This window comes from Chionomys nivalis, chromosome 2, assembly GCF_950005125.1.
Source record: "Chionomys nivalis chromosome 2, mChiNiv1.1, whole genome shotgun sequence".
Classification (NCBI taxonomy): Eukaryota; Metazoa; Chordata; class Mammalia; order Rodentia; family Cricetidae; genus Chionomys; species Chionomys nivalis.
Genome location: NC_080087.1, coordinates 69,769,680 through 69,792,663, shown reverse-complemented (window position 1 = coordinate 69,792,663; position 22,984 = coordinate 69,769,680). Strand labels below are relative to the sequence as shown.

At 36.2% G+C, this 22,984-nt stretch overlaps 1 protein-coding gene across 1 annotated transcript in view; it reads right to left on the bottom strand.

Moving 5' to 3' along the window:
- Window positions 1-18,992, bottom strand: part of LOC130868140 (killer cell immunoglobulin-like receptor 3DL1) — a 32,124-nt gene extending 13,132 nt beyond the window's left edge. Inside the window, 4 exon segments of the mRNA XM_057760390.1 lie at window positions 14,084-14,380; window positions 16,761-17,063; window positions 18,219-18,503; window positions 18,872-18,992. Of these exon segments, the coding sequence (XP_057616373.1) occupies window positions 14,084-14,380; window positions 16,761-17,063; window positions 18,219-18,503; window positions 18,872-18,992 (1,006 nt within the window).
- Window positions 18,993-22,984: the final 3,992 nt, after the last annotated feature.

The window sequence follows — 22,984 nt, the reverse complement described above, 5'->3', positions numbered from 1 at the left end:
TTTTTTAAAAAAAATGTACAAACACAGACACATAAATATTTATATTCATAAATATATAAATTTAACCTGATTAATAATGTAATATATATATATATTATTAGGACTGACATGACTACATTCCTAGGAGAGTCAATCTCATAGCCAACTTCCTGTTCCTCAATTTCTTGCAATCTTTTCCCTCACTCTTGCAAGATGTTTCCTGAGCGTTAGGTGCAGGAATTCTGGTATAGATATATCAGTTAAGGCTGGGAATCACACAATAACCTGTTATCTGTATTTTATCAGTTTATGCTTAAGTAATGGTGTTTGTCTGAGGTATAAGGGCATATTAATTTGTACGAAGAAGAATAAATATTTAGTTTGCAATTAGAAATTATGCTTATTTAATAAAGTTGTAGCTATAGATTTCTTCAAGATCAATAACCACACTAGCCCAGATAGTTGTTTAGATCTCCAGAACCAGGCAATATTTCCTTGTATTAGAGTTGGCCTTAAGTCAAATTTTACAATTATTATCTACTATTAAAGTATATGCGCCAGTATTGGACCCCTAGAGTTATTGTGCCATGCTAGTCATGAAGACACCAAACAAGGTTTCAAACCATCTTCAAAAATGATGATGTATCAGCAATAGCTCCCTAGTATTGTGTCTTGAAGATAAATGGCCCAATGCATCAACATACTACCTTTAAAAATAATTACATATCTATTGGAGAGATGATTCGGTGATTGTAAAACCTGCCATATAAGTCAGATGATATGGGATCTATCCCAGGAATCCACTTACAGGTGTAGGACAAGTCCTGACTCCACATAAAGGCACACTGACCTTCACATGTGTTGTAGAATTACCCCCACTTAGTAATAAATAAAGAAATAAAATGGAATACAATTGATAATAGTCTAGTAACTTTATTATTGCTTTAAGATGCCAAAGGGAGGTAAGTGAATATCCTTGTAACAATAACATTTATATTTTCTTTTCTTTTTCTTTTTCATTTTATTGAAAATAGATTTTTCTCATATAATATATCATGATTATGGTGTTTCTTTGCTCCAATCCTCCACGTTCCTCCACACCTCACCACCAATCTGGATCATTCCCTTTCTGTCTATTCTTAGCAAATAAACAGGATTCTAAGCGATAATAATAAAATATGATAAAATAAAATATACTAATAGAAAAAACTATCATATCAGACTTGGACAAGACAAAGAAACAGGAAGAAAACAGCCTAAGAAAAGACACAAGAATCAGAGACTCACTTATTTGCATACTCAGGAATCCCACTGAAAATCCTAAGTTAGAAGCCATACATGCACAGGACACTTGCAAACCATGTGCAGGCTTCTCTCCAGGCTCTGAGTTCGTATGAGATTTGATAATGTTGAATAAAAGCAGTGGTTCTCAACCTGTGACTCAGTACCCCTTTGTGATCAAATGACTTTTTTTCTTGTGTTGCATTGTCAGGTATCCTGTATATAATATATTTAAATTACAATTTATAACAGAATCAAATTACAGTTATGAAGTATCAACAAAAATAATTTTATGGTTTGTGGCCACCACAACATGAGGAACATGTTGCAGCATTAGGAAGGTTGAAAAGCACTGACTAAGATGGTCTTTCTAACTTGGTGTCCTCCATCATCTCTGCCTCTTACATCCTTTCTGCTTCCTCTTCCTCTGTGTTTACTGAGCTCTATAGGACGTGCAGGCCTCTATTTAGGGTTTGGTATTCAGGTACTCATCTGAGCATAGTAGGATGCCATTCAAAGTCATTGTACTGCTAATTTTATTTTTAAAGAAAGTAGTATTTTTTATCCTTAGGTTTCTGGGATATCTTGTTTCTGCTTCTTCATCACCCAAGCAGTGTTGGGCATGTGCCCCCTCCTATGTAATGGACCTTAAGTCAAACCACAAATTGGTTGATTACTTTCACAAACTTGTGTTGCAAAAGCCCTAGCATAACTCGTAGTCATGACACTAACGTATTAGTAGTGTTTAGGCTGGGCTGGTGCATATTTAGGGAGTGTGCAGAGTACCTTTTTGTGCCTAAGATGCTAGCACATAGGAGTGAAAGCTCTATGTAGGCTCCAGATTGACTCCTCCATGTTCAATGAGTTGTATTTTCTTTAGCACTAGGGCTTTGTCATTATTTTGTGAAGAGCATCTATATTGTTGGCAATGTTTGGAGTTGTTTGGGTTCCCATGGGAACCCTTTGACCAACATCTTAATTAGATGTACTGCATCCTCAGTGCTGGAACCTTCTTTTGAGAGCAAGAATTCTCCTGTTAGAACTCTGTCTCCTCCATGTTTAGATAATCCAATATAGATCATTTTCATATATGTACATATTTTAGCAAGTTTTTACTGTATCGGGTTTTACTACCCTTCATATGGCCCTTAATTTTAGCTGTTTCTCCCCAAATTTCATCCCTTATTCTGTATTCCATCTCCACTCCACTTGATAGTCCTGTTCTAGCCCCTCATTTATCGATAACTATCTATTCTCTCTCCCTTTACCAACAAGATGTGTCTGTACCCCTAGTCACTTAGACTATAATTAACCTGTTGATCCATGGATTGTATTTTTACAGCCAATATCAACAATAAGCAAAGACATGCCATATTTTCTTTCTGTGTCTGGGTTATTTCATTCAGAAAATTTATTTTGTAGTTCTATCCAATTACTTGTGAATTTTGTGATACCCCCAATTTTAAAGGCCAAGTAATAATTCATTGTATAAATGTATCATATTTTCTTTATTAGTTCTGTTGAGAAACATCTATGCTGCTTTCTAATGCAAGGTATGATGACTAGAACAGCAATGAACACATCTGAGACAGGATCTCTTTGGTAGGATGAAATGTCCTTTGGTATATGCCTATGTGTAATGTAGCTGTGTCTTGATGTATATTTATTCACATCTTCCTGAAGAACTAATACTCTGAATTCCACAGTGGCTGTTCGAATTTACACTCCAACCAATGAGTGTGTTCTTTGATTTACTTCCACACCAGCATGAGCTGATACTTTTCTTGATCTTAGTCATTCTGACAGTTGTAAGATAAAATTTTATAGTAATTTTGATTTCCATATTTCTAATTGTTAACTGTTTTGAACAGTTCTTTAAGTGGTTTCAGCTATTTGAGATATTTCTTTAGAGAAGTCTTCATTTATATCTATGCCTCATCTTAAAATAGGGTCACTTGTTTTTTCCTATCAAGTTTATTGAGTTCTTTATATATTTTGGATCTTAGTCCTCTATTGGATGTGAAGTTGGTAAATGACATTTCCCATTCTTTAGGATGCTGCCTTGTCTGAATGATGGCATCCTTCATCTTTCTGAAGGTTCTCAGTTTTATGGGATCCTGTCTATTAGTTATTGTTCTTAGGACGTGTATTATTTGTGTTCTGTTTATAAAGTCATCTCCTATATCAGTGTGTCAAAATGCATTTCCCAATTCCTCTTCTGTCTGGTTCAGTGTATCTGTGCTTTTATTCAGGTCTTTGACCATTTTGAAGTTGAGCTTTATAGAAGGTAATAAGTATGGATGTATTTGCCTTTTTCTATATCTATATTTTTTGACAAAGACTGTTAATAAAGCTATTTTTTCCAGTTCTGTTTTTTGCTTCTTTAGGAAAGATCAAATAAACATAGCTGCCTGCATTTATGTTTGGGCCTGCATGTTTGTCCATTGATGAACGTGTCTGTCTTTGTACCATGCTGTGCTTGTCACTGTAGCTCCGTTGTGTACCTTGAAAGCAGGAAAGTTTAGACCTCCAGCAGTTCTTCCATTGTTCAGCATTGTTTTAGCTATTCTGTTATTTTGTGTGTGTGTTGACATTTAAAGTTGAAAATTGTCCTCTTAAGATCTGTATAGAATTGTGTTGGAATTTTGATGGGGATTGCATTGAGTCTATAGATGACAGTAGGTAGAATGCCCATTTCCCTTTTTTTATCCTATTGATCCACAAAAATGGACAATGTGGGATTTTCTTCTGTATGCTGTGAATATGTTTTATTACCATCAGATAATAAAGAAGCTGCTTTTATCCAATTGCTTAACAGAGTAAAGCCAGGTGAGAAATCTAAACAGAGATATAGAGAGAAAGTAGGTGGAGTCAGAGAGCCGCCAAGTAGCTGCCAAAGGATACCAGCCACAAACCAGAACCTTACCGGTAGGCCACAGCCTCATGATGAGTCACAGATTAATAAAAATGAGTTAATTTAAGATGTAAGCGTTACCTAAAAATATGCATAAGTTATTGACCAAACTGTTGTAATTAATATAGTTTCTGTCTCATTTTTTTAGGTCTGGGCAGCTGAGAAATGAACGAGCAGTCTCATACAATAAATGTGCCCAACGTTAGGTTTAACTTAGCAGCCCCCAGAATCAATTGTCTCTCTGAAGTCATAAAGTCCAAAGAAAACACAATAGTATGTGCAATTTAGACTGTGTACTTTCCATCTTTATTTGGATTATTTTTCTTTACTCCTTTAATCTATGACTGACTGTACTCTTTTATATTACTTTTACTGCCTCTTTAAATACTTTACTTTTTAAAAAAATAACTGTCTATACACCTTTTTCTCTCTCACCCAAGTGTATGTGTATTTTTATTTATTTATCTTTATTTTTCTTTTAGTTTTTAAAATTAATTAATTTATTTATTTTAAAAAGAAAACAATCTATTTTTATTTGACATACCAATCTCAGTACTGAGTTCCTCTCCTCCTCCCCTTACCTCCATCTAAACTCCCCAACCAAAACCCCCATTCACTCCTCACAGGGGGTAAGGCACATTGCTTTGTGGAAGGTCCAAGGTCCTCTCCACTATGTCTAGGCTGAGCAAGCTATCCATCCAAACAGAATAGGCTTCAACAAAGTCAGTACAAGTAGTAGGGATAATTACTGGTGCCACTACCAGGCTGCAGTCTGCTCCAAACATACAACTGTCACCCACGTTCAGAGGACTAGTCCAAACCTATGCTGTTTCTTTTCCTGTTTATCTGGAGTTCATAATCTCTCATTAGTTCAGGCAAACTGTTTCAGTGGGTGTCCCCACCATGGTCTTGACCTCTTTGCTCATATTCTCACTTCTTCCACTCTTCAAATGGACTTTGAGAGCTTGGTCAAGGGCTCTAATGCAATTCTCTGACTCTATTTTCATAAGTTTCTGGATGAAGGTTCTATGGTGATATTTAATATATTCATCAATCTTACTACAGGGCAAGGCCAGTTCAGGCACCCTATACTCTATTGCCCAGGGTCTTAGTAGGGTGTTGAAGTAGGGGCTGCTTGTCCTTTCTGGATGCCTGGCTAGCTTAGACCTGAAATAATCACATGGAAATTGTATCAATTAAATCACTGGTTAGCCCATTAGCCCTAGCTTCTTATTGGCTAACATTATATTAATTTAACCCATTTCTAGTAATCTGTATATTGCCACATGGCAATGGCTTATAGGCAAAGATTCAGCATGTCTGACTCTGGCGGCTCCATGGGTGTTGAATTTTGTCAAATGCTTTTTCAGCACCCAATGAAATGATCACATGGTTTTTTTCTTTCAGTTTATTTATATGATGGATTACATTGATAGATTTATATATGTTGAACCAGCCCTGCATCTCTGGGATGAAGCCTACTTGATCATAATGGATGATTTTTTGATGTGTTCTTGGATTCGGTTTGCCAGTATTTTATTGAGAATTTTTGCATTGATGTTCATGAGTGAGATTGGTCTGTAATTCTCTTTCTTGGTTGAGTCTTTGTGTGGTTTTTGTATCAGGGTAACTGTAGCTTCATAAAAAGAGTTTGGCAATGACTCTTCTGTTTCTATTATGTGGAACACATTAAGGAGTATAGGTATTAGATTTTCTTGGAAGTTCTGGTAGAATTTTGCACTAAAATATCTGTCCTTGGCTAATTTTGGTTGGGAGGTTTGATGACAGCTTCTATTTCCTTGTGACTGATAGGTCTATTTAAATTGTTCACCTGGTCTTGATTTAATTTTGGTATATGGTATTTATCTAAAAAATGTCCATTTCTTTTACATTTCCAATTTTGTGCCATACAGGCTTTTGTAATAAGACCAAATGTTTCTATGAATTTCCTCAGTGTCTGTTGTTATATCTCCCTTTACATTGCTGATCTTGTTAATTTGAGTGTTCATTCTCCGCCTTTTGATTAGTTTGGATAAGGGTTTGTCAATCTTGTTGATTTTCTCAAAGAACCAGCTCTTTGTTTCACTGTTTCTTTGCATTGTTTTCTGTGTTTCAATTTTGTTGATTTCAGCCCTCAGTTTGATTATTTCCAGTCTTCTACTCCTTCTGGATAAGTCTGCTTCTTTTTTTTTCTAGAGCTTTCAGCTGTGGTGTTAAGTCTCTAATGTGTGCTTTCTCCATTTTCTTTATGTGGACACTTAGTGCTATGAACTTTTTTTTAGCACTGCTTTCATAGTGTCCCATAGGTTTGGATATGTTGTGTCTTCATTTTTGTTGAAGTCAAGGAAGACGTTAATTTTTTTCTTTATTTCTTCCTTGACCCAGGGGTGGTTCAGTAGTTGACTGTTCAGTTTCCATGAGTTTGTAGGCTTTCTGAGGTAGAATTGTTGTTAAATTCTAGCTTTACTCCATGGTGATCGGATAAGACAGGTGGTTACTCTTATTTCTCTGTTAAGTTTCTGTCTGGTTGACCTCTCCATTGGTGAGAGAGGAGTGTTGAAATCTCCTACTATTAGAGTGTCGGGTTTGATTATGCTTTGAGTTCTAGTAATGTTTCTTTTACATATGTGGGTATAAAATTTCCTTCTCCATCTCTTCTGATTGATTTTAGTTTGAAATCAATTTTGTTAGATATTAGTATAGCCACGTCCACTTGTTTCTTTGGTTCATTTGATTGGAAAACCTTTTCCGAACCCTTTACTCTGAGGTAGTGTCTGTTTTTGAGGTTGAGGTGTGTTTCCTGTATACAGCATAATGTTGGATCCTGGTTTTCATATCCATTCTCTTAACCTGTGTATGTTTATAGGTGATTTGAGTCCATTGATATTAAGAGATTTTAATGACCAATGTTTGTTAACTCCTGTTATTTATTTATTTTTTTGGTGGTAGTGTTTGTGTGTTTCCCTTCTTTCGTTGTGTTGATGGAGGATTGTCAGATGTCTTTGCTATTGTGGGTGTTGTTGGCTTCCTTGGGTTGAGGTTTTCTTTCTAGTACTTTCTGTAAGGCTGGGTTTGTGGATGTATATTGTTTAAATTTGTTTTTGTCATGGAATATCTTGTTTTCTTCATCGATGGTAAAAGAAAGCTTTGCTGGGTATAGTAGTCTGTGCTTGCATCCATGGTCTCTTAGTGTCTGCAGCACATCTATCCAAGACCTTCTGGCTTTCATGGTTTCCATAGAGAAGTCAGGTGTAATTCTGATAGGTTTCTCTTTACATGTTACTTGAAGTTTTTCTTTTGTAGCTCTTAATATTCTTTCCTTATTCTGTATGTTTTGTGTTTTGAGTAATATATGGTGAGGGGATGTTTTTTTTTTTCCAGTCTATTTGGTGTTCTGTATGCTTCTTGTTCCTTCATAGGAATATCCTTCTTTATGTTAGGAAAGTTTTCTTCTACAATTTTGTTGGATATATTTTCTGGGCCTTTGAGCTGTAATTTTTCTCCTTCTTCTACCCCTTTTATTCTTAGGTTTGGACTTTTCTTGGTGTCCCAGATTTCCTGGATGTTTTGTGTTAAGAATTTGTTGGATTTGATGTTTTCTTTGATCAATGAGTTTATTTCCTCTATAGTATTTTCAGTGCCTGAGATTCTTTTTATATCTCTTGTATTCTGTTGTTTATACTTGTCTCTGTAGTTCCTCTTCATTTACCCAGATTTTCCATGTCCAGCCATCCCTCTGTTTGTCTTTTCATTATTACACTCATTTTGGTCTTCATGTCTTGAACTGTTTCCTTTACCTGTTTGATTGCTTTTTCTTGGTTTTCTTGGGTATCTTTGAGGGATTTATTAATTTCTTCTAGCTTTTTGTTTGTCTTCTCTTCCATTTCTTTCAGGGAGTTTTTCACTTCCTGTTTAAGGGTCTCCATCATTTTTATAATGTTACATTTAATGTTGATTTCTTCTACTTCTTCTGTGTTAGGATATTAAAGTCTTACTGTTGCATGTTCACTGGATTCTGGTGTTATCATGTTGTTTTTCAGAATGTTGGAGAAATTCTTGCATTGGTGCCTGCCCATCTCTTCCTTCAAATGAGGTCAGCAGAGTCTCGGCATCTTGGTACAGTCTTTATTGTGGCTAACTATGTAATTGGGAGTTTTTCTTGGTCTGCCCTCTCTTAGGTCATATCAGCACTGGAGCATGCTCGCAGATCTCCTCTGCCCTGAAGCAGGCTGTGCTGTGGGATCCAAGTACCCCCTCCAGATCTGAGTTCTGATTTTCTGACCACAGGATTTCTACATCTTTTTTCTCTACAGGCAAAAGGAACAGTTCATTTTTGAAAAGTTTTCAGTTGCTCTTGAGTGGACTCTTAGAAAAGACCAAGAATCCTTTGGTTTATATTTCAGACATGAAAGGAGGGTTTTCTTCAATGCAATGTCTAGTGATGCTCAAACTCTTATTTCTTTTTTTCACCTGAATTTTTTTTTAATCTTTTCCTGGCAGCCTCTATTATGCAACCCAATATAACCAGAACTCACTTATGAGCCTAAGATTGGATTCAAACTGAGTTTCTTCTCCTCCATCTTGACAAATGTTAGGAATATGATGGAGGTGGTTCTTGTATCTTATCTGTTGCTTTCATTGGTTAACTAATAAAGAAAACTGCCTTAGCCCATTTGATAGCCAACCCTTAGGTGGGTGGAGTAAACAGAAGAGAATGCTGGGAGAAAGAAGCTGAGTGAGGAGTCGCCATGATTCTCCCATTCCAGACAGACGCAGGTTAAGATCTTTCCTGGTAAGCCAGCTCATGGTGCTACACAGAATATTAGAAATGGGTTAGATCAATATGTAAGAGCTAGCCAATAAGAGGCTGGAACTAATGGGCCAAGCAGTGTTTAAAAGAATACAGTTTCCGTGTAATTATTTCGGGTATAAAGCTAGCCATGTGGGCGGCCGGGTGCCGGGGACGCAGCCCTGCCGCTCCCATTACAACAGGAATATAGATATGCACAACCACACTTGCTTTTAACTTTTTAATTTCTGTTTAAATAAAGAAAATGTTTATTTGACTAACAGTTCCATTATTTTGGGTAAGCTACAGAAATAGTCTCTTGATTCAGGTGGTCACTTCACTCCGTAGTTAGAAAGGAGAGATGTAGATATGCGTGTATATTCTCAGCTTACTTTATTCAGCTCAGAATATCCTACTTAGGAAATGGTGTCATTTCCTAAACAGTGGGTAGTTAATTAATTATTAATTAAACTAAAGAGGGAAAATTTCCCCAAACATGTCCAAAGGCCAACTTTCTCTGATTTAGACAAAATCTTCTTCAGACTCTGTTTTGAAGTGATTCTAGATTGTGGCAGGATGACATTTAATACTAAAGTTTAAACTAGCAGAAATATCAATCATACGCCATTGCCTAAAATATTTAGAAACAAGTCTCACCATTTTATCTAGATCCACAATTCCTGAAAATATACCTGAAGGACATTTAGTCATCAGCACACTATGGACACAGTTGCATATTCATGATTATTGACCCACTAGACAATCACAGCTACTGTAGGTTCATATTTGTAATTTTTCTATCACATTCAGAGACCATCATTTTGTATCACTCCTTCATAACCTGTGGCTTTTACATTTGTTGCCCTATCCCATTTAATTATGTTCCCTGAGCCCTGGAATATGTTGATGTAGACTTCATAAGAGAGCTATTTGTGGGAGAGGAGTGAGCACTGAATATGATCTAAATACATGGCATTCTCGTATGAAAGTTCCTTAAACTTAAAAATCTTATACTAATAAGATTTCCTGTTTTCTTATGGTGGTATTTTTTCTCTCTCTCTGTCTCTCTGTCTCTTTGTCTCTCTGTCTCTCTCTCTCCCACACACATGCACACACCCACACATAAACATAGACACACACTATGACAAATATATATTAAGATTCTTAATGAAACCAAGCACTTTGTGTGGTAACCTAAGAATTTAGTACAAAATTAAAAAGTAAAACCACAATTTAAAATCTATTTTCCACATATAAGCATATGCATGCATTTAAGTTCTATTCTGAATCTGGTTTATTTTGTGCCATATAATGATCATTTCAAGTTGCATCCATTTTCCCTAAAATGTTAGACTTGATTTTTTTTACTGCTAAAGATTTTTTTTTGTCACTTGGACCTAAGAGCATCTGTCTTGTGTATTCTTGGAAGGGAACTTGTGTTAAAGAGGCTTCAAATTAAATTCCATTTTCATGATGCTCACAGTCCCTGTAATCTTAATCTTGGGGGGGCAGAGATAGGAAGATCACAATCTGAAGCATAACTATCAAGTCCTGATTCAAAACAGCAAACAAACAGAAAGACAAACATAGAAACAAAGATGCATCTCATAGTAAATGCAGGAAAATGCAAAAGATAACATATGGGATAGTGTAAGAGTTGAGATTTCGACAAGCATGATGCAAACTATAGCCACTTAACAAGTGGGAGTCTCACTTGAGAAAAGGCATCAATATGGTTATCCTATAGGCAAGTCTATTGGGCATTTTCTTGATTCATGACTGATGTGGGAAGGCCTATACCACTGTGAGTGGTAGCATTTCTCTTGTGATCATCCTAAATTGTGTAAGAAAGCAGGCTGAGTAAGGAACAGGGAATAATTCAATGTGTGGTAAAACTTCACTGCATCTGCTTCAGTTTCTGCCTCCAGGATGCTGCCTTGGCCTCTCTTGATGGATTTTATAAAATATGTAATCCAGCTGGGCAGTGGTTGCACACAACTTTAACCCCAGCACTTGGGAGACAGAAGCAGGCAGATCTCTGTGAGTTGGAGGCTAGCCTGGTCTACAAGAGCTAGTTTCAGGACAGCTAGGGCTGTTACACAGAGAACCCTTGTCTCAAAAAAACAAAAAAAAAATTGGAAAAAAAGATATATAATTCATATAGACCCTTTACCACATTTAGTTTTTGAATAAGAGGTATTATCATAATAACAGAAAACTTGTTTGTGATCATTGATGTGAATGTGTGCATAGATTTTCCTCTTTCTGGAAAGAGATGTGCAAACATCTATTCTTCTCAGATTGGTCATTAATGACAGATCAAGTAAATAATACACTCAGGTCTATTTTACTGAACTGATGAGTTTAATAGGATTAACTACAGGACAAGTGTGACTGGATAATTATTAGAACATAGGTGTCTCAAAAGTGACTGCCAGCTTGGGTGATGACTCATTAAAGCCGCATCCCTGGAGCTATCTACTGGCAGCTTGGTTCATTGGAGGGTCTCTTCTCAGCTAGTTCTATTACAAGGGGGAGGGGCCTTGTCAATTATGTTTGTCTCAGGGTCTTTCTGCATCTTGTGTGATTTTGTTTACTTCCCAAGTATTTCAACTCAGAGAAGCTAAAATTTCAACAGAATATTAATGGAAATGTGTGAGAAAGAGGAGATGTTATGCCTCAATTACATCTAGAAAATAATTCTTTATAGAGGAAAAATCCACACTGAAATATTAAAGAAATATATAGAGGCTTCTGGTGAGAGAAGACTTTGACAAGCAGCATTTGGTGTACACAGAAAAGTATGTGACAAAGACCAGAGTTCAGAGTGGGCTTCTTGAATGAGAACAGCTGGAGTGGTAGAAAGTCAGGATAATTGGTGTGAATACGATTTAAATACATACACACACACACACACACACACACAAAGTTTTCATGAGACATAGTATGTTGTATATCATTCTTACTTCCTGTAATGGTCCAAGCATCCTTTTGTAAATGTAGAAGACATACCTGTATTTCTCCTGTTTTGTTTTCTCACACTACTCAGATGACACTCATTGGCTTTGTTTTGAGACTTACTCCTTTTGGTAGAACAACAAGAATAGAGGAGGATGACAGAGAAGACAAGGGTCATGGTCACTGATAGCCCAATCAACATATGCATGATCCCGTGGTTATCTGGAGGGAGACATGAACCCCATAAGAGGTAAATCTTAGGATCCCCATTTTTATAGATTTCATAATACTTCTTGATTGAGGATCAATTATAATGTTTCTTTATGACAGTCTTAACGTAGAACCTACTAGTAATATTCTGCTAAATGGAAATAGTATTAAACTGACTCCTAAAGACTTACTGTTGTGCATAACGTGTTTCTCAACTCTCAGCAGTGGATTCTACATTTGTGATAGATGGTGATTAATTTAGACACCCACAACTGGGCAAATTGTGGCGAATAAGAGACTATAGAATACTTGGCCCTAAACGAGATGTTTACATCTCATATTCTCCAAATGTTCAGCATCATTGTAAAAGATGGAAGAAGAGATTGCAAAAAGAAGCTTTGAATAACTATAAGAAAACTGTCTTTTGTACACTGAGGGCAGCTTAATATGGGAACTTCACAAGAGGGCAAGTTAACATGTCCAAGAGCAGTGCAAGGTGAAGCTAGACAAAATCCCAGCATGGAAAGGGGAGGTGGACATGAAGTCCCACCCCTAGTCAAGTGGCTATAGGTAATTGATAACTGTTGGCAAAGGAGTGACAGTTACAGCAGTGTTGTTGCTAGTAAGTTGTCCATGCACCAGCAGAAGTCCACACATGCAAGAATACACGGACATTCTGCCCATGGGAGAAAACTGCAGGACACTGGGTAAAGGTCATGTGCTCATTATCTTAATCTGAAATTGATACCAGTGCTCACTTAATCTGGTTAGCAACTTTTACATCTATAACACTCTTGAATCAAACTACTAATTTCCCCAAAGGGCAAAAGTCAAACCAAGTCTATTCCATCACAGGTAATAATTTTTTAAAATTATTCTTCTCTTCAAAATTAGATCAATCTGCTTGCTAAGCTTCTTTCTAGGAGGAACTGAACTAGAATGAGCAGTTCATTGTCCCTATCAAGGACTGAAATCTGCTCTCCTTTCCACTTGTAGCAGATGTCAGGTACAGTTCCCATGCTGCTCCTAAAATCTTATGATGTTGCAGAGTTTAAGAATCAGAGAGAAGATGATGATGTTAAGACTACTGAGTCAGGAGGAAACTTAGCAAAAACATGGACACAAGAGTTTTTGGTCCCCAACTTCCCATAATACAGAAGCAGAATCATTTACTCACTAGTTTTAGAGTCTGGTTCTCTGGACAAAGTGCAATTCCTTGATGAGTTTACTAGGGAAGGGGACAGGAGAATGAGAAAGTCATCAGGAGGTTGTCTGTCTTTCCCTTGTGGACAGTATTTTAAATTTGGACAGTAACCAGCACCCACTCCATCTCTTAGGGCTGAGCCATTAGAATTATAAGATGCAATTTGCTTTAAGGTGTTGACTTGGGTTTAAGTTGTGATGAGTCAATAGGAATACTGTGGAGAGACCTATGTGAGGGAGAGCTCAGCAGAGCTGCTCCATCTCTGACCTGCCCAAACTGATTTTAACCTTATCCCCGATAACTCTGTCCTGACCTTTATCTATTCTCCCTGGGTATATACATATCCCAGCATGACTGCCCAAGCAGGAAAAGATTGTTTGGGTGGCTCTTTGTATATTATTTTGTAATCTGATATCCATTTTCAAAATCCATGTCTTTTTAGAAATATTATTAAATGAGATATGATTATCTGTCTTTCCTTTTTCCTTGTCTGTCTTCAACCCATCCCAGGTAACCTTACTCCAAGCTTTTCCTCACATTCCCTTAAGTGATAATCTCTTTTTCTTTGTATAACACACAACACATGTATTATGCACATGTCTGTTATACGTGTGTGTGCATCTTATTACAAAATGACTGTCAACAACCCTTTCTTTTAGCTGCATAAGATACCTTTTCTCAATTAGTAGGATGGTTCTCAGACATGGCTTTAGGATTTCATTAGTCGCACGACATGAGATTCTCTTACCCGTGACAGGAATGTACAAGGGGTCACTTGGGGATGACCACACATGGGAGAAATTTCTGAAAGAGCCATAGCATCTATAGGTCCCTTTCTTGATCACAGGATCAAGAAGGAAGATGGCCTTGAATATCCCATTGTGGCTCTGGACTGCAGGAAGCCCATGTCTCCGAGGTACCCCTTCCCTGGACAAATGGAACATTTAGAACTGATGGTCAGAAGTGCAGGACAAGGTCATGTTCTCTCCTGACATCACCACAGGACACATCAAGGCTGACAGAGAAAGTTTCTTGTATAAACCTGGAAGAAAAGAGACAGAGGGGAATTTTTTTTTAGCAGCATTTAGGGCTTATTCATTCTTCAGTGTTCTTTCTCCTTCCATGTCTGTGTTATCTCTCTATCTCTTTCCCTGTATGTCTCCATTTCTCCCTGCTTCTCTTTCTTTCTTTTGCTCTCTCTTTCTCTTTTCTTCTACATTATCATAATGAATCTCTGATCTCATCACAGCACATAAATATTTACCACCAATTTTTGTTTTGGACAGTTTATGTGTCTAGCCACATTGGTTCATTCCCTTTGTTTTGTAAAGTATGTTTTTATATTTTTTTGTTTTTTTCGAGACAGGGTTTCTCTGTAGCATTGGTGAAAGTATGTTTTTATTAACATATATTAATAACATATCTCAATTAAATTAGTTATTAAATATTCATACATATATAATGTACTTTCATAGGTTTTTAAATTTTTTTAATTTCCGAAATTAAATACAGTTACACTATTTTACATTCTTTTTAATTGTTCTTACATAAATCTATATATTTATATGTTTATTTTTTATTTTCTTTCAAATTCCACTAATCCTATTACTTTTTATTGTTGGTCTTCATTTTGCTTTCTTTTATTCCGGATTTTTTTAAATCAATGGGTATATTTAGAGTTAATTATTTTGTTTTAAATAGCAGACAAAGTAATGGACTTCATTTTCACATTTTCATACATTTGCTTTGTTCATTTTCTCTCCACTCCCCTCCCCTATACCAACTTTTTGGTCCTTTCCCTCCCCATTTACTCTTTCATAGCATATGTATTCTACGTCTTTCCCCATCCCTCTTTTAATCTCCTTCCCTTCTCATGGTCCATTTCCAATTTAGTGACCTCTAACTCTCCCATTCTATGTATTTTAAAAACTTAGACTCTAACTTCATTCTAAGTTATCTATTTTCTATCTTATCTCTTTTTACATACCTGTGTTAATTAATCTCTTTACAATCCACAGAATATTCCAGGAATGCATTTGCTTTGAACAGGAGCCATGATGATCTTCCCTCCCTTGTGTCTATAGTATGTGTACAGTTCACGTGTGATCTTTCATCTGCTTCCTTATCTTTGTTTTGAAATATCTAATATCTGATTTTATTTATCCATCTCTACTTTCAAATTTCTATGCACGCTTAAGTTTTTTTGTTTTTTGTTTTTTTTTGCAGGTTTGCACCTCCTAAACATGCTATGCTTACTATTTCCTCAGCAATCTTTAGCTCTCTCTGTCTCTGAGTCTTCCTCTCAGTTTCCCTTTTATGACTCACTCTGTGAAAATATAAATATATATTTTCTGCTTTATGTGAATCAGGTTAGCAGTACGGGCACCCTGTAGTATTTTTTAGACATCCAAGAATGGTTGAATAACTTTACAATATGAACTAAAAACAGTTTAGAGATGTTATGAACAGACAGAGATTGCTGATTTACTCAGTTATCCAGGGTTAAGCTTGGAGCATGTTTAATAAAAACCCAGAGACAGATATTGGGGTTCAATTTGAAGATCAGATAAGAACAGTCAGTCACTGGCTCTTACCTCTTCCTCAGTCCAAAAATGACAATCCTGCCTCCAACAATCCTCAGAATGAGACTGTGAGTGAGAGCTGTCTCCTCCCATTTTATATTCCTCTGTAGTGCTGGGATTAATGGCATGCACCATTACTGCCCTGTTTCTATGGCAAACTAATGTGACTACTGGGATTAAAGATGTGTGTCACCACTGCCTGGTCTGTAAGGCTGACTAATGCTGCTGTTTTACTCTCTGATCTTCAGGCAAGATTTATTTATTAAAATACAAATGAAATATCATTACAAAGCTATTCTGTGTTATATAATGGGTCAAATACAAAAAGTGTAGTCTGGGATGTATAATACAAATACAAAAAGTATAAAAGTGTCAACTAAGAAGAAAAATCTATGGGTGCCATCCGTTCTTAGGCCTCACGACTCATTAACCACTAGATCCATTAAGAATTTAAACTTAGGTCAGAAACATGATTCATTTCTCTCTTCTGGTAAACTTCTTGTCTCTACAAGGTAGAGAGCAGACAAAATTCTGAACTATATAGGCCTTTGAACATAAGAAGGAATAAGTCATTGAATCTAATTCATATCAAGCTTGCCTACTTGCCACTTTCTCTTTATCTCTATTTATGACTCCCTTGACCTCCCTGTATCTGTGCTTTATGTTATAACCAATGGTTTGCTCTTGTGTCTCTGTCTTCATTGTCTATGTCAGTAATATACTCACCAAGGCTTCTTTTCTCTAAGTTTCCAACCTCATCTCCCTTGTGACATCTCAAGACTTCCAGTTTAGACAATATATGTTCTGTCTCACAGATAATGAGCAGATACAACCTCTTAGCTGTGATCTTTATGTCAGTAGGGTCGCTGGATTCAGACCACTCATATGGTGTTTGATGGGAAGAACCATAGCATGTGTAAATCCCAGCATGTTCAGGTGTCACAGGACCTATTGAGAAGTTGGCATGGGATCCTCCAAGATGATATTCTGCAGACAGCTGGTAAGAGTCCTTGATTATTCCCTTTCTATGTGACATGAAAGTGAATATGTCAAACATAATCTCTGAATGGCACTGCAGTGTCACCTTCTCTCCTAATTTTACCTGAGGAGCTTGTAGGGCCAAGAGGAAAGGCTTCCTGTAGATTTCTAAAAATAAAGAGATTGTGAGTCTTAACCTGACCCAAATCTATGAATCAAAGGAAACTTATGGTTTTCCCCTTTAACTTGTCCTTCCTGTCAGTGTCCCAGTGTCCTTGCCTGTGTTTATATCACCTTTGTACACAGACTTCTCTGTCTTTCTGTGTCCATTTTCCATTTATTTGGCTCTGGGAACAATGCAGTATTTTCCCACTGACTTGTGGTGAGAATGTGTATTTTGAACCCTTCTTACACAGACCCTATTGTATTTTTCCATGATTGGTGAGTGAAGGAAATGTGGCAAACTTCACACTAGGCTGCTTCATGTGTCCTTTTGATGCTACTGTGAGTAAAGCATAATCCTTGACAGGCTAAAGGAATGATTATCCAGGGTATTTAATCTGGAAATTCTTCTGGTGCTCTCTATGGTTCAAACATCTGTAAGTCATTCCTGATCCAGAATCACAAGCATTGCTTCCTCCCAACATGTTGATATATTAACATCCTGACTCTTTTCTCAGCACATTTCCTCTCTGCTTCTTAATCCATCCTTACACAGGATGCTGTATTAGTTTCCAGTTACTACCATAGAAAATCACCACAAATGTGATTCTTAAAAAGATTACAAAGGTTCTGAAGATCAGAATTCCGAAAAGATAAAACGGCATAAACCAGGTATTTTCAGGGATATGTTAGTGGCCAAAGCAGCAGAGAGTATCTATTTCTTTTTGCCTTCAGCATCTAGAGACCTCATGTACTCCTTGGCACTTAGGATCTTCCTCCATGTCAAAGTTAGTGATATTGTGTCTTCACCATATTTTTTTGTTTTGTTCAGCATTGAATTTGTACTTCATTTTTAATATCCATCCTTGTAGTTCTATGGACCCAGGATAGTTCGGGATAGTCTCCCAACCTGATATCTACTTGTTAAGTTCTGAGTTCCATCTTCGAGCCCAATTTCTCCTTGAATCTTTTAACACTCAGGAAGACTTTGGGCCTAGAAAACGCATGTCCTAATGACTCATATTATACCCAAAGCATTTCTATTTCCTTCTGTTAAATATTCCTTTGTAAATACAAGCCTCTGTCTAACACTCTTCCTGAAAATTTCAGGATTGGAAGATTTGGGGGTTATGAAAAGACACTCCAAACATCATCTCTGACCTGAAATTATGATCTTCAGAGGGTCACTGTGTGCTGTAAGTTCATTTGGGTATTGACTTTTAAAACCATAACATGTGTAGGTTCCTCCATATGCTGCTGTCACAGGACCCAAGACAAGTTTTCTCTGGAACACTCTTTCATGGACCTGTTGGTTAGGATCCCCATGTTCTTTGTGTAGCCTGAATATGTAAGACTCATTATAAAAGTCACATCGAAGTTCCACATACTGTCCTTGAGGAACAACTTGGCTTGGCCAGGCAGACAGTGAAGGCTTATTACGACTTCCTGTATAAAGGTGCACAAAGTAAAAAAAAAATTAATGATCCCCCTTCATCTATGAGAACTGAGCCTCCAATTTTTACTTCATTGGGATCCTTTGTACAAAAATTTCTCTGAATTGAAACATCCTCGTTTGAATGTGTGAGGTTGAAAGGCTCAGGGGACTCAGTAATTAAACAAACACCCTATGTACCAGAAAGCAGAAAATTGCAAGATTCATCAGTGGCACTTTTTACCTACTATAGAAATAGTGAGCTATCCAGGTCTACTATGGAAATAATGAGCTATCCAGGTCTACTATAGAAATAGTGAGCTATCCGGGTCTACTATAGAAATAGTGAGCTATCCGGGTCTGCCAAATTCAAGATGTTTACTGCCTGAAAGTTGTGTAGAGAGCTCCAGGTTTTGGTGTTTATGATAATCACCCATATTGAGGTGTGATTTAAGTAATGCTTTTGAGTCATTCCTTGCTTTTCCATATAACTCCTCATCCATGCTGCTATTAGTAACCTCAGTAAACTGTCAAATTCAACTATTTGGACTTTGATGCAAGCATTGTGTGATCTATCCTAGGTTTCATTCATGTGGTGAGCACATTTGTTAAGTGTTGTATCTTCCCAAGGAAAATACCAAACACAATAGTGTCATTTTCATTTAATGGGTGTTCCCCAACTACCATACATATACAGTATATCTTTCTATGCTAAGATAAGTCAACTGAGAAATTATGTAAGTCTTAAACAACAAAATAGATTTGGTCATAAAAATTGTAATATATAGAGAAATTATATCAGATGACTAGAGGAAAAGATTCATTTGTGAGATAAAAGATAGGCAATGTGGTCACAAAGATATCAGAAGAGGAACACTCTTACACTGTCTCTAGAACTTTACAAATACTCAGATTAGAATTACATTGTAAATATTCCAGATGTCACCGGTGCAGTTGAGCCAGCCCATAAGACCACAGAACTGGGAACAAGCAACAAAACAGGAAGAATGACTCTTGTACAGAACTTCATTCACAGAAGTTATATAGGATCATGATTTTACACTAAAACTGATAAATTAGAGGCAAACACACACACACACACACACACACACACACACACACACACACTTTCTCCACCATTTAAAGGCTCCTTGTATATGAAACATTGAGATTATATCATTGCTCTGGCATTTGGTTTGCTTGATTTGGTCTCATGATTGCCAGATCATGAATCTTGTCATTGTTATATATTCACATGATGGATGTTTATGACGAAAGTAGCAATAACAAAACACTACAGTGAAGACCATATAGACTCTAGCCAGTGTGGATATCTTACAATACTGTTCATGCAGAAGCATTGATGGAACACAGTGAAAAACTTTCCCTTATTGTGGAGTGCAGCTAATAAAATTACTGAAACAGAAAGCCAAGCTACCAACAGCATCTGATATCAAAACAGTGGAGGCAAGCTAGTCAAACAAACAAAATCGACACCATGGTCATTTGGTACAGGTTTGCAATGAATTTTCTCAACTCCATTCTCAGGTTATATGAAATAGTAAAAGTCTATTTACAACCAGGAACTTCAGTATATGATAGAGAAAGTGGTTCTCTTTAATATGCAGGTGTCTGTGTGTAAGAATTTAAGTATGAAAATCAGAGCAGTAAAATGTGGCAGGGAACCATAGTGAGGCTCTGGTAGCAAACACAGAGGAAAGTAAGACCTATGAAGCCCATGAATATCATGATAGTATTTTTAATGAAATAACAGATTTATAAGAAACTGTGAATATTCCTTTTTAGCTTTTAATATGTTTTCTTTATTCTGTATGTTTAGTGTTTTGATTATTATATGGTAAGGGGACTTTTTTTGATCCAGCCTATTTGGTATTCTGTAAGCTTCTTATATCTTCATATATATATATATATATATATATATATATATATATATATATATATATTTCTTTAGGTTGGAAAAGATTTCTTCTATGATTTTGTTGAATTTATTTACTGTGTTTTGAGTTGGACTTCTCCTTGTTCTATTCTTAGGTTTGGTCTTTTTATGGTGTCCTGCATTTCCTGGATATCAAAACAACTGTGAGATTCTATCTTACACCTGTAAAAACGGCCAATATAAAAAACACTGATGACAGCTTATGATTGAGAGGATGTGTGGTAAAGGGAACACTTCTCCATTGCTGGTGGGAGTGCAAACTGGTACAGTGCTTTGGATGTCACTATGGTGATTTCTCAGAAAATAAGGAAAAGCCTACCTCAAGACCTAGAAATACCACTTTTAGGTAAATACCCAAAGAATACTCAATCATAACACAAAGTCATGAGCTCAATTGTGTTCATAGAAGCATTATTTGTCATAGCCAGAACTTGGAAAAACCTAAATGCCCCTCGACCAAAAAATGGATCAAGAAGATATGGTATATTTACACAATGGAGTACTACACAGAGGAGAAAAATAATGACATCTTGAAATTTGCAACAAATAGATGGATCTAGAAAACATCATGAGTGAGGCAACCCAGATCCAAAAAGACAAATACAATATGTAATTACTCATAAGTGGTTTTTAGACATAAAGCAAAGAAAAATCAGTCTACATTTCATAACCCCAGAGAACCTAGACAACAAAAAGAATTCTAAGAGAGAATAAATGGATCTAATCTACATTGGAAGTAGAAAAAGACAAGATTTCCTGAGTAAATGGGTATGTAGGTATCATGGGGGAAGGTAGAAGGCGAGGGGGAAGGAAGAGAGGGAAGTGGAGAAAAATATATAGCTCAAAAGAACAATAAAAATAATGAAGAAACCATGAATGAAGATTTGGAGCTAGGAACCAAAAATGAGAGAGAAAATTTGACATTTTTTCTAGGTTTGGGTTACCCAACTCAGTATAATGCTTTCTAGTTCCATGTATTTTTCTGAAAAGTTTATGGTTTCATTTTTACTTACCACTGAAGAGTATTACAGAGTATACATGTGATATATTTTTGTTATCCATTCATCATCTTAAAAACTTTCAGTCTGTTTCCTTGTTCTCATTATTGAGAGTAGAATAGCAAAGACCATGAGTGAGAAAGAATTCATGGCATAGAGTGTCAGGTTCTTTGGGTATATGTCAATGGGCAGAAATAATGAAAATATAGTTTTCCTACATGAAATTGCCAAGAAATTAAATCCAAGAAGAAAAATCTTTTATAAAAAACACATATCCTAACTAAAAAAGAACCTTGTTCTAAAATATTTTATAAATTTTGAAAATATAATAGTTGAATAATATAAAAAATTTTTGCAATATTCGTCTTTCATAAAGTACACAACTACTGAATTGGAAAAAATGCATGGACCATCTTGATGTCTAAGGAGGTAAAGATTCTTGCTGCCTTACTGTCTGGTTTCGATTGCTGGGACTTATGTGGTGAAAGGAGAAGACTGATTCCAGAAAGTTGTTCTTTTATCTCCACACTTGTGCCATAGTACATGTATACTACATGTGCATGGACACGCATGCACATGCGTGTGCACACACACACATGTACACCCAAACATGGGTGCATATGAACATGGGTGCATCTCAAAAATGCAAAATTTCATAAAGTTAATGCAATGTTTACATATTATCCTTGATAGAGTAGGAGAAGGAGTGAGCTTAGATAAGGCATATAATCTAATATAATGAGTAAATACAGAAACAGAATGAAAATAAAATGAAGAAGAATGACAGGAGTTTTTGATATCATCCAAATACCAAGTTATCAGTCATAAAAACATAAACAAGTGTAAAGGAATATAGAGCTATTCTTGGGTGTGTAGGGGAAACAGTGAAACTAGCGTGAGTTTAGGCAGGACATTGAATATAATTAAAATACATTGTATAAAATTATCAAAGACTTAGTAAAATATTAAGAAAAGACACAAATGACAGGTAATAAAATAAACAAAAAAATGTAAAGAAAATATAGAACACTATTAAACTTGGAATAAAATAAACATGATGAGGTCCCAGAAGGTCAACTGACACAAAAGAATTTCAACCCACATAATCATGATCACAGAACATATTATTATTATAAGAAATCCTGAAATCAGAATGATAAAAGAAACAAAGAATATTCAAGGGACTTCCAATATAGCTAATGGCCAAGTTCTGAACAAAGACCTATAAGCCACAAGAAATCAGCATGATGGAATCAATGAAATGAGTGTAACAAAGAAAAAGCCTGCCTCCAAAATTCAGTAACACTGTCATTCAGAAATATGAATAATACTTTTTTTAAAAAATAGTAGCATTAAGAGTCAATCACCATAAGCACACTAAACATTGTAGAGTCCTTCAGATTGAAAGAAAAGGCTGCTAATGAGTTACATAAAACATCTTCATGTAGAGAATGTAAAAATAGCTCACTATAAACAAGCCTAAATAAAAGGTTGTGTAGGTGGTACACAAGTTCTATCATTAGCATAGGTGTTTGAAGGC